Below are 13,503 nucleotides of genomic sequence, written 5' to 3' on the forward strand. Positions count from 1 at the left end.
TTCGTCCCGATTGTGAAATACTATACATTGGAAAAACTTCTGGAAAACTGGACTCGATATGCCATAAAATTTGGTTGTGATTGCTACTTGAGATAGCTCAAGTGAACTGAATATTACACTTTTGTAATTACTTTTTACTCTTTAAAAATATTACATAAAATGAAGGAAAAACAATGAAGTTTTCGACTATCAGTGAAACTCTCAAATGATGTGGAACCATGATTCTCTCACAATCATTAATTTGGTACTGTGATTGTGGGAATAAATAAATGATAGGGAATAGTGATAATTGACGAATCGAATCGGTTATAAATATAGATGAAAAAATAAATTACAGAAGGCTAGTAAATCACAAAATGGAAAACAGGTTTTTTTTTATTAATTAATACATGTCATTGGCCATTCAGACAATATTATTGTAGCATTGACAATATTGACATACATTATAAATCAATTACACATAGAGGTGCGTACAGATTTACGCGCCGCGAACATGAGTAATTTACTTTTAATCAGCTGATGCCAAGCTTTTTATATCTGTATCTTACCGTTTCTGTAAAAATGCAGATATAATCAGCTGATTAAAAGTGAATTGCTCATGTTCGCGGCGCGTATATCTGTAGGCACCTTAATAATTACAGATGATAAGTTTCAGAATTGGAAATACAGAAGCAGTCGAAGATAAGAAGGAATTAATTTTATAGAAGAAGATGAAGAAAACATGACAACAACATAAGGATGAAATTTATGGAAATATCCTGATAGGTGTAGATTCAGATTCAGATCTCTTTATTCATTTATGTTTAACAATGCAAAATTCAACTTACGTTCTAGCCTTAAAAATAAATACCAGTATCAGTAAAATAACATGGTGAATTGTATTAAACTAAAGCGTTCTATAATAATATTTAGCAAGAAAAATAATGAAGTATGCGAAAGTTAAGGTACTACTGTAATGTTTCCACATGAAACGGTGATGAAGTTAAGAAAGAAGTCCATTCTCAGAGAGGGTCGCAAGGACACCCTCCCCTCCAGCACTTAACCGTAGAAAGGATTGCATATAACTCTAGATTGGAGAGGGGAGACGAATATGATAATAACTGATGACCACGTGTAGCAAAAATAATATTGAAGTGTTGAAAAGAAAAAACGATGGATTGTTTTTGTTAGTTGTTACTATTCTGTGCACACACCGCACTGGACTGATGTCTGATGTGGCTTGTGGCACATGCTGCATATAACACTTGTGAATGTTGAGCGACAGTCTGTCTGCAGTGGGCATTAGGTGCACATGGCCTTATTTGGCACAATGATAGACATTAGGCTCACAATTGCAATTACAGACATCAAGATACACTCATGGAATATGTCGTCTTGGTCGGCTCAGCTACACCTACAGAGAGACTCACTTCAAACTGTCAGCAGCCCTCATGGATACCATCGATGCCTCCCATGCAACCAATGCTGACAATTCTGAGAGAATCTCACTATAACCTAACCTAACCTAACCTACACCTCTTTGAAGAATTTCTTCCAATTGTGGCTGACTGACAAACGGTTGCACATTCCTGGCTGCTTCAAAAGTTCGCACTTTATCGGAGAAATAATTATTACTATCGATTAGAATGGCGGCTGTGAAATGTGTTTCTGTGATCTGTGACTAACCAACAAAATATGATCCGATTATAAGGACTGCTAATGATGTATGAGCTTCCTTTAAGGAAAGTTGTTATGAAGATAACTGATTGCAACTAGTTCTCAACTCACATCTTTTTTGAAATTGTACAATCAAAACAGCCTCCTCAACACAAGTCATGATTCTGAAACCAGCTACATATGCTACTCGTCTTGTTAAAGCGCATCAAATTGTCAACATTCACTGAACTCAGTATCAAACTGTGGAAGGTGAATATCATACATCAGATTACTCAGAAGCTGATGAGAAATTTGATAGTTATCTTAAAGTGGCGGAGAATCATTAAGACCCCCTGAAGACTATATCCTACTATTTACATATGTTGTACTCAAAATAGGAAATAATTATATGGTTTCTGGAGACCTGGAGATAGATTTCATAGCCTGCTCATTGAGTTCGTAGTTTTTTGATAGCCGACTCATTGACACATTACATAGATTGTACACAACAACCCCTTTTCAAGATTGTGAACTTCCTGATCGAAAATAAAATCATGTATTTCACGCAGTAGGTTACCTTATTTTTTCGATCCCTATCACTTTGATGATGTACTTATTGTTTCAATCAATAAAGAATAAAAAGTTGTATATAAGCTGAGAGGGAGAAAAATGTTTTTCCTTATAGTGAAATCAATTTGAGATGATTTTTTGAATAATCTAATTAAAGAAAAAAATAGAATTTAAAATTGAATAATTATCAGAATTCATGAACCTTATATATGATCTGGCGTATTTCAAAGAGTATCATGCACAAAGTACAAGGTGAGCTAATGTGAATTAAATCGGAAGATTGAAACATTATTAAGTCCACAACGGATATGTACACTGATAAAATATGTTACAAACGCCTATGAAATCCAATTTTGATGAGAGCATTATACTATTGATTCTTCAGAGAAATATTTCAATTTTCTACAGGTATTAACAACTTATGATAAAATGCATAATTTTTGAATACTATGATTGTAGGAAGCTTTCATGCTAGAGTCGATTTCAGGAATTGTAATAATCAGTTTTATTCGATCGCATTAGCTCGTAAACTATAGAAAATTCCATTTGAGGACTATTTTTTATCAGGAGCCATATTTTTAACACACTATCAATTATGTGTATTATCATATATAATTGCTCAACTATTATATCTTATCACTGTGAATTGTCAAGCTCAACAATTTCGTTATGCCGATGATACAATAGTGTTTACTGATTCATTGGAGAACATGCAAAATTTGATGAAAGGAACCACACCAGCAAGTCAGCTTAATGAACTGTGAACAACATAGCATAGAGGTTCATAAATTATATCACATTAGAGAGCCTGGTTCGGAAAAGCCTACACTGAATTGCTCCGGAGCGTAACTAACTGAGTAGAAATAACCAACGTGATTGTCAACACTCATAGCGGACAGGCTTCATGAGAATAAGACAGCAAATTTCTCCAAATTATGTTGTTTTCAACCAAGGTTCGTATACAGTATACAGCCAGTGGTCTTCAACCACTGTAGCCCAGAGGCTGCAGAAAAGAAATGGACGAGAAAATTAGATGAGGAAACAGTGTGGCGGCGGAAATGTGGTATACAAATACACGTGACACGCAAGAACTTCCAGGAATTCGCCGGGACACCTTAGCTATGTTGACGGTCGTGTCGTGAGCAGTGAGCAGCTTCGGAAGCCGGCAAGAATGTGGGTTACAAGAAGCAGGAACTCACCATCTCCTCCGGTAACTGTGGTGTTGGGTAGTGGTAGAGAAAGTGAAGACGGTCTCATAATAGGGGTAAAATATGCACGACAATGGTTGTGGCCCTCCACAGAGTTGCAGAGGGCAAAAACCAATCAGCCGGAGGCTCATTTGTCCAGGAATGCGATAGCACCGTAAAGCGCATGCGCGAACGTGAACCTGCTGCATCTTCTAACTGAGATATGCAACCCTTTTCAAACAGCGCACATGCATTTAGCACTGTAGATCATGCCGACACCAGGTTGCATATACTATTCATTTCTAATTACTTCATTTCTGAAACAAAATAGAATCATTTTTACAGTGAGATTCACTTGAATCTGTCAGCATTGATTGAGTAAGAGGCATCGTTGTTATTAATAAATTTTGAGTTGTCCTTGAGTGACTCCAGTGTATTGTATCAAAAACATCTTGCAATTTCTTGTCAACAAATGATTTGTATTGCAGGAAATTTTGAGAATTTCAACAGTCAACATTCGACATAATAATAATGATATATTATTCAAATAAAATATGTTCAAGTAACGAATAAACTATATAACAAAATAAAATTTTCTTGTTAGCAATTAACACAATCCAAGCAAATGGAATTTGAGTAATTACAGAAAAATTGGTTAAAGAGCAATCAAGTGGGCGATAAAATTCAACGATAGAGTTAAGGATTGAGTTATGATCTCAAAGTGATACAACAGAATAGCAACGAATTATATTCTGCAAAAATTGAAGTTTGTCCCCCATAATCATGCTGTTCGAAGATAAATGATTTTTCGTTTCTACTCACTTTTCGATTAATTACTATTTTGTTGACTGATCTGGTTAAAAGATAATAATCAGCCAAATATAATGTTCTGATTCAGGGAGCATCTTCTGTGAATAGCAAAATCAAGGAATAAGATTGTTGATTCTGCTGTTTCCCAAGAGTCTCTCTTTAATATTTTGAGACTTTGAAATATCTCTTCAATATTTTGAGACTTAAAAATATGCGAATAAACTGCATTTCAAAGTTGTACTGGATCCAATAATTTTCAAAAATTAATAAATACCGTTGCAAAAACAGAACCTAGATAATCGAAAAAGACTGTCAATTACAGTTCCTGGGCTGCAATACCACAAAAATCAGGAGAAATTAATGGTTCCTTGATATAAAAGGTTTTTGAATATTGGTTGTTTTAATGAAATTACACGCCTTGTCAGGATATGTGATTCTCATCCAAAAGAACTGAGCAACTGAACTGTGTGCGGTCCACTTGTACCATAATTCAAAAGGAATGCGATCTGTAATTATATTAATAATAAAGCTCTACATATACAGCAGCAGTTGTTGGACCAATTCTGTGGAAGAATTGTTATCCATAACAGACGTTGTTACGAATTGACCAGATGATGTAAAAAACATCTCACAATCACAGGGCTGGTTGATATCCTAATTTGCGTAATGCCATTGGATTTGACAGTTGTTTTCTCAACCCATTCGTCAGTAGCATTCTTGAGAGAATAAAATTATTGTGGTAGAAAAAAGGTCCAGTTAGTCGTCGTCCTTTTTTACCACTGATAATGATGATGATTTTGGGCAACAGTTTTGAAATATTCGTTTATAAACTTTTTGTTTGCATTATTTTTGTATGATCTTTTATGTGAAAAATGTAGTTTACCGGTACTTGATAAATATCTTTCATAGAAACCATCAATGGACTTTGGAAACGTTAGAAGTTTCTAAACTAGAATAGTTTAGTATAGTTAAGTTTCAATATCCATCATCGAAAATGTATTATTAGTCAAAGTGCCTTCCAGTCACTTAGTGAAGGGAGTTTTATAATTATAATCAACAAACATATATTATGTTCTTATTTTTCTAATTTATCCAATAAAAAAATGGAATATAATTTCTAGCCTCTCCTGCATCACCCTAATATATAGGTTACGTATTGTTTGAATATTATCTTTTATCGAAAGCTTGGTCTTGGAACTAAAAAAAACTACTCTATCCTGATTACCTAATAATATTGATCATAAATTGAGAAATGAATAGAAATAAATGAGAAATAGCATTTGTTCAAGAGGTAATGAATATTGAATAATTATTAAACGAATACTTCGGCGTGGTTGAAAGCATTAAATTTGAAATTCCCTTGAATTATTATTAACATATCTTTTTACATCTTCAATTTGAACCATCTGGACGGAGAGATGTTGGGCGGCCTAGAAAGAGATGGGCAAAAAATTGCTATTCATAAATATTGGAAAAGAGTTGCTAGAACAGGGCTATGTCAAGGTCATGCCGCAACCGTGATTGTCAGAAGAAAAAATAATATATTGTTCGTTTTTAGATTAGCTGCTACTTATTAACAGCCTCAAAAGACTAATAAATTCACATAGACTATGTTAAAGCATGAATGAGAACTTAATTTTGTAATCAATAACGCCATCTTAAACCTATACCTGAAAAATACTAAAAGAGTTTGAATGAAAATATATTTTGAGCTCTTGAAATGTTCATTGCTATGGGGAAATTCTGCTTTTGCGATTTCTCTCGCTTCATGACCCATCAAAAATCAAATGTTTTTTCACTTTCAAAATTGATTACCCAAATTTCTGCAAGTAATCAATTTCTGAGCTCATACACATTTGTCGGTCTTGATTGAGTCATATAATAAGCTTAATATGATATACGTTGGGTTGAATGAGTCATACATCAAGCTAGTAATACGAATAAAAGCTCAGAAAATCAAAAATCCGAATAGAAATTTATTAAAATTTGAGAACTGTCCATAAGGAGCTGTCGCTTCATAGAGTAAAGTGATCAGTTTCTCACAATGTTTCAATTCTCCACAGCACATTACCACATAACTCAATAATATTTCACAGTAACTATAGTTATAACGAGCTATTCAGGCCAATAGGTCGCAATCAATGATTTCAGTGTTACACATAATAATATTGCAACAATATGACACATATATTTTAATCGAACAACGCCGACTCAAGATCTGATTACATTCGGTAAATAATAATAATAACGGAGCGAAAGCAGTGAGACATACATATATTAGTGATGTATATAGTGTAAATAGTCGTTTGCTAGTGTGGTAGTGAGCTGAGAGGTCAGCGCTGAGCAGAAGAGGTCAGCAATCAGCAGTCAAGCACGGCTTATCTGATTTACACTGCTGACTGCTGCTGACTTCTCAAGTCAACGGTCACAAATGCGAGTAGCATCAAATCAGCCTGAATTGGCACTACTGTTGCGACTGATCCCGAGAACTTGTCTTCTACTTCCTCAACTACACTGTTTCTGTATTAGATAACTATCTGGATAAATGGAGATTTGATGATTGGTCGTGGTGTGTCCAGAGAAGAGTGTATTTTAGAGAACGACTGATTTTATTTTAGAGAATGTATGAGTGTATTTTAGAGAACGTACTGTATTAGAGAACGACCTGATATAAATAAGGATTTTTGATGATTGGTTGAGGAGTTCCACAGAAGCGTGTATTTTATAGAGATTCGAGAAGTCGAGTGTTTTTTGATAATATAATGGGCTAATTGATAGGAATAGATGAAGCGACTAGTAGATCACTTACTTGTAGTCATTGGTAGTGACTAGAAGTAGATGGAAAGATAATAGAGAGCATACTTGGAGCAATAGAGAGATTCAAGAGATTGAGAGATGACTTGGAAAGTATAAAAATGATAAGTTGTTAAAGAGAGTAGTATATTTGAAGAAGGAGAAACGATTTTGGAGAAAACTTGAAAATGGATTGAAAGCCGAAAATAGTTGTATATTATTTAATATCTGTATATCATCTATAGCTGTTATATTTTATGCATTAAGTTTTGAAGAAAATAGGGTACTATGGAATTATCCATTTATCAATTATCAATAATTCAAGCAACCCTATTGAATTACTTTATTAAAAAACAAGACCGAAGAAGTCTTCAGGAAATTGATAGAATAAATTTAAAATGACTTTCTTATACCAGTGGATAAGGTGACTTCGTGAAATGATAAGGGACATATTTGGAGCAATAGAGATTTGAGAAAGATTGAGAGAGGAGCTGGAGAAAATAAGATTGATTGAGTTGTTTCAGAAATGAGTATATTTCGAAAAAGATATATTCCAGAAGTAGAGTGGTTTTCAATAGAAAGAAGGGCTATTTGATAGGAATAAATAAGGTTGTTTTGGGAGATAATAGATAACATACTTGAAGCAATAGAGATCTGAGTTATGAGTACGAGTGAATAACCAAGAATTTGCTTAATATCTGTATTCTTCACGTTCTTAGCGTGAGAATGATTTAAATAATTTAGATTAAAATAATTTAGAAGTTGTAGACACTGTTTATCCCAGTCGAACTATAAAAAATACAACCTTTTTTCTAATTCTGCATTAATCGAGTTTTCATACATGTGGTAGAATACGCTGAGAGGCCTTGGTTGAGCGTTTGGTACAGTTATCGCAAGGGTCTTACTGATTGGAAGCTAGCGGCACTCTTACAAAATAACATAAGATTCGTTTACCGTTGTCAATGTTACAATGTAGAGTGAGTGAGAGAGAAGGGAAGGAGACAGGAGAAGACGATAAATTAATAACGTAATCCATGATAATAGTGCTAATTGCGACCACGCAACGAGGGGGGCTTGTAAGTGGGGAGAGGGGAACTGAGGACTCCAGTTGTAGGAGTCGACTGGCCAGATTTCACAGTCACCGGTATTGTAACCGATAAAGATCAGTATTAATCGCCTCCGTTGCCTGCATACTGTTCGTTCCGTTTTCTATTTTGTTCCGCTTTTATTGCCTTTAACTGTAGCAGTTTAGCACAAGGAACTTGAGCCGCGCAGATTGGATCCAGTGATTTCGTCACTACAAGCCATAAATGTCCAATATTGTGGGTGATTTTTCCCAGAGGATGCTCATAATGATCCATTCTCAGGACTATAGAGAAACAAATAGCTACCATTTACTGTGGATACTATACTATAACATTCTATTACTCTGAGACTGCTATTACAATAATATTGTTCCTTGATAAGAGGAATAATATTATGAGTATTGTCATCAGGTACCTTAATGAGACTGAGAGGGTTTTTGTTCAATAATACTGAATATAATATAGTGATATTATAATTATTGTATTGTTTACTCATTGGAGCTAGTATACTCCAAGTTCAGAACATGCTTATCACCATATTAAACGATCAAATATCCACAAAATGATTCTTAAATAATGTCCTCGAAATAATTCACATTGCTTGAAGGATTGATCAAGAATTTCTCATGTTATTTGAACTTCTCGCCATAAATTTATTTTTCAGCCTCTCATTCAAATTCGAAGGAAGTTGGGTAGAATATGAGAATATAGATTATTCATAGATTATTGTTATATAGAGAAGAGGAATGAGCTAAAAATATAATATTAATCTGAAATAATATTATATTCTATGTTGCTAATTTTTAAATCATTCCATTCTAATAGAGAAATTCTAATTGAGAGAAGAAAAAAATATTTACTAGGAAAATCTGTACAAACCCTCTAATAAGCCTCTAGGAAAACCTCTAATATACTAAAAATACTAGAAAAATGATAAGAATTATTTATGATTTCAACGCAGCACATAGTTGAACAGCTTCATGGGCTACTCCTTTCAGAACTCAGATATGGTATAAAGATATGCTTTCATTTTATTTGACTGCAAGGTAGTACAGCTTGAAAAACGCTCAAAAGATCTAATAACAACTTAATACCTCAATCACTTCACACAGTCAGAAATATCTGAATATGAAATACTCTATCAATATCGATGGTGATACATAAATGATGCCTTGAGGCAATAAGCAATCAAAGTAATAAAATCAAGAAAAACCAAATAAATGGTGCCTCAGAATGTCTGTCCTGTTTGATTTACAAATGATTGAGTTATTTTGATAATGTTATAGTCAAAATAATAAGGAAAAGAGTTGAGATGAGTCTGAGAATTGTTGAGTTTACAACATAATCAACTTGTGTCTAAAAGGTTTCAAAGTGTACCAAATAGTTATTGCCAAAAATGTATTTCCATCAGCAACTAAAACAGAGAAAGAATTATTTTTTGTGATCTCATTTATTTTCTCAACAACTCAAGATATGATAATTTACTATACAACGGGATATATATTGCAGTCAGAAACAAATTGAACATCAATATTTCCTTATTGAACAATTCGAGAATTATTATGATTATTGATTTGGGAATTGAATCTTGTCCTAATTATAGAGCGTCCGCATACAGTGGGTGCTGGAAGAGCACCTTCCCGTCTCTGCAGCAGTGCCACATCATTTGCAATTATAATTCGGGGGAGATTCGTCACTGGTGAGAGAGTGTGAGGAGGTATGGGAGAGTGAGGAGGAGAGAGAGCCATTGGACCACCGGAGGCATTAGCCAAGTCGTTATCGGACATTATTATCGTAAGTATGAAGCCGCCTATCAATGATGACGTAATCCTTCGGCAGGGCAGACAAAAGGCGATTTATTTGCGACTGAAAGGTTCGTAAAACCGATTGAAAATAGAGCAAGAGGTCGAGGCACCGCGTGCGACCGAGAGAGAGCGAGAAAGAGAGAGAGTGTGACTGAGTAAGAGAGTGTGAGCAGGGGTTGGATTGGGCAATGACCATGGCCATCTCGATTTCACTAGAGAATTTTCATCGCCGATAATGATTATTGCCCCTTAATAACCGTCAGCGGAGAGGTGCCGAGTAGTTATTGGCCCCAGACATGAAAACAATCCCGCATTATTTGTTTACATTGAATCATATCTTGATTTAGTACATTCAAAAGTAATAATCGCCCGACAGTTTGCTTCACACACAAACGCATTACCACCCAGAGTCGTTAAAAGAGTTATAAGAAAATGGGTTGATCAGTTCATTATTTAAAGGTGCTATACTGTGTATTGCATTGAGACTAGATATACCTACCATCTTATCGTGAGGATTGTGCAAAGGGATTGAAATTATCTAATAACAGTTCTCAAGTTTCTTCATGTAGATGTTCAGACCTACTGAAATATGTGATCAACTACAGCGAAAAATTGTATTTTTCACGAACATTTTGCATGTTGAGAACTTTGCTGATCAAACTACTGAAACATTCCATATCGATTGAAGGATCTGATTTATTCGACTGGAACTCGTAGATGCGTGGAACTGATTTTAGAACCTCAACCTGTTGCGGAAATGCAGGGTTGTCCAGCAAATTTTGAACATTTAACCTTGGCTTGAAAATTGTCTGCAACTTGTCGCCATCCCTCGGAGTGTGCGCAAGGCATTACTATACTCTTGATACGTGTTGTTAAATCTAACGAAGGCTTGATTTCGCCGGAAGAAATGCTACAAATATGAAATTAAAATCTATTCAGTATAAGAATAACATAAAATAAACCAACATCCTATTCTGGGCTTAATATTATTGCCAAGAGGAAAGCATACGGTACACTTCAAAAGCTATAGAAAACCGTGGAGGATTCAATCACCAGATACCATTGCATTGCCATAAATCAATTATGGCTATCGATTCCATCAGGTCTGAAAAATGTGAGCGGCCTGAGAGCATCTTGAAACATGTGTGCGCTCAAGTCGCGGAATCAGCATCAGAAAAGGGAGAAAAGAGAAAAGCAAGAGAGAGGCAGTGAGAGAACCATTTTGGGTCTCTCTTGTGCCGCTGCATTCCAACTGCATGCCGCAATTTTTTTCAACACTGACCACTGAGACAATGGCCGGTCACCGATAAGGAAACAAACCAACAATTCCCAAATGAAGTATGCCCTTCCACGTTTCTTGAATTTCAACTCGATCAGCGCCTGATCGAGCCAGATTCGATCCGATCGAAGTCGATCTGTCGAGACAAGGATCGATGTCACATCATTGCTATCGTTATCTGCATTTTTCACGTCTGTCTTCTCCTCTACCCCTCCACCCTCCATCCGAACTCCCCTTACAGCTCTCCCTTTGTCGCTCCACCCACTTAACATAAACGGCTGCCCCAATCGCTAAATTCTCTCTTTCGTTTTGCGAACCTCTAGACAGGTTGTCTTGACAACACCGGATGAAGATTTACTAACAGATTTTCAGAATACTTGAGGAATGTTTGGCGTATTCTAAGGCTACATTTATTACTTTCGGTAGTGAATATATTGGAGAAACTCAATAAAGAAGTAGAGTGATATTTTCATTGATTATAGGTCATATGTCATAAGACTGCGTATTGAACCAAGGTCATAAATGTCATAAGACCGCCCTTCAGAACCAATTTTTGAAATTCAAATTTTTTCGAATAGATAAAATCTTTATATATTATAGAAATACAGAGATTCAAATTCAGGCTCCCGGTTTCACAGAACTCTATTAAATGTCGGTAGAATGCCACAAGAACTGATAAAACAAGCCAAGGACAGCTCTCAATCACGGTTATATTTTTTGGGACGATTGTACCACCGGGCGATTGAGTTTGTATCGTGTATAAACTAAATGTATCCAGATCCTCTTGAGATTTTTATCAGTCTAAGAGTAGCCGAGCAAATCATCACTTCAACACGTTTTGGGTATTGAGATCGGTATTGACATACCTGTCAAACATTCATAGTACTAGCAATGATAGTTTCTGGAATTTCTGCTAAATTGTAAAAGATGATTTGTCTTATTATTATACTATACAGTAAGTCTGCTGAGTGATTGAACCGGTTGAGTGTTAATAGAAAACAATAATCAATTTTCTAAAAACGAAAATGAAATTTTGACATCTCAACGAGCTTTGTATACTACTAACTCTACGTTATAGGTATAGTTATAGAGTTCAGTATATAGTTGAGTTTTAATAATTCAATAATGGTACAGTGTTCAGTCTGTTAATGCTTTTCAAGAGCTGTCTAGGTTGACTCATTGAAAGAGAAGCGTGAGTAGTGAGTAGTTCTCGTCCAGTATTGGCTGAGTGACCTCAAAAAGTGTTTTCACCCTTGGACGACTGTCTAGATCGTTCACACGTGCGTCATTGGTTTTTTCTCGCTTCCAAATTGTCGATAAGTGCACCTGTTCCATAGACACAAGGACAATTACTGCATTAAAAATTACGACCTGTCAGAAATCGTTTAATAGACAATAATTCCTGCTAATGTTACCAAGATCGCCCACTGTTTGTTCCATTAAATCGGCTCATAATTTCAAATAATTTGGTATCATATTGGATGAAGGAATTGCAATCCAATTTTAGATGGGTGCCGAAAGTAAGTTGATGTTTCAACTCTGTTTCTTTCACGTTCAGGTTGAGTTTCTTGTATGAGTGATTTATGTGTTGTTGTAAAGATGTTTCTCGCGAAAATTTAAAGAGTTCAAATATCTTCAATAGAAACCTAGTGTCCATATAATACTATCATATTATTGTGTGCGAATTACATTCGATAATTGATTTTCAACAGTGGATTAGGCTTAGACATGTGTATTTATTCATCCATTTTCTTCTATTCCTACTTGATAGTTTACTCCCCAATAATGATTCATTTTGACAGCTGATCATGGCGTTATTGGCCCAAATCGGTCGTACCTACAAACAAATAGAAGAGTCCTAGTGATTGTATGAGAATCTCTCTATTCCATGCAATATGTGTTTTCGTATTTCCTCACATTTCCTCCACACTTTTCATGGGTTTCCACGATATAGTTCATGGGTTTTCTATATCCGAGATCTAAATTATATTCGTCTGTATTTCTAAAATCAATTCTATATATCTATTATTATTTTTTTAATGATAATAGTGTTATTATTTGTGTGTTGCAGTGAGGCCTGCCGGTGTGTGGGGTTTAGAAGACGTTAAAGTGAAAGTGGGTGAAAGACTGCGCCTAGTATGCCGTTGCAAAGGGAACCCTCTGCCCGCCATTCAGTGGTTCAAGGATGGTTCGCGAGTCAACGCCACTATAAACACTAGGATAAAATATAAAAAGTAAGTAATGCATTTTCTCCTTTCAATTATAATCCATAGTGAAAGAAAATTCGTATGGTTATTATTTAGTGGGGAGTCCCTTGTGGGAAGTTCCCATCTGGCATC

The 13,503-nt window shown here is 35.3% G+C and overlaps 1 protein-coding gene across 7 annotated transcripts in view; it reads left to right on the forward strand.

Moving 5' to 3' along the window:
- Nucleotides 1-13,503, forward strand: part of LOC111055253 (protein vein-like) — a 133,162-nt gene that overhangs the window by 64,205 nt on the left and 55,454 nt on the right. For all 7 annotated transcript variants that reach the window (XM_039437737.1, XM_039437739.1, XM_039437740.1 and 4 more), the window contains exon 2: nucleotides 13,236-13,398. In XM_039437737.1, coding sequence (XP_039293671.1) covers nucleotides 13,236-13,398 — 163 coding nt within the window. The remainder of the gene's footprint in view (nucleotides 1-13,235; nucleotides 13,399-13,503) is intronic.

Source organism: Nilaparvata lugens, chromosome 11 (genome assembly GCF_014356525.2).
Source record: "Nilaparvata lugens isolate BPH chromosome 11, ASM1435652v1, whole genome shotgun sequence".
In the NCBI taxonomy this organism is placed as follows: domain Eukaryota; kingdom Metazoa; phylum Arthropoda; class Insecta; order Hemiptera; family Delphacidae; genus Nilaparvata; species Nilaparvata lugens.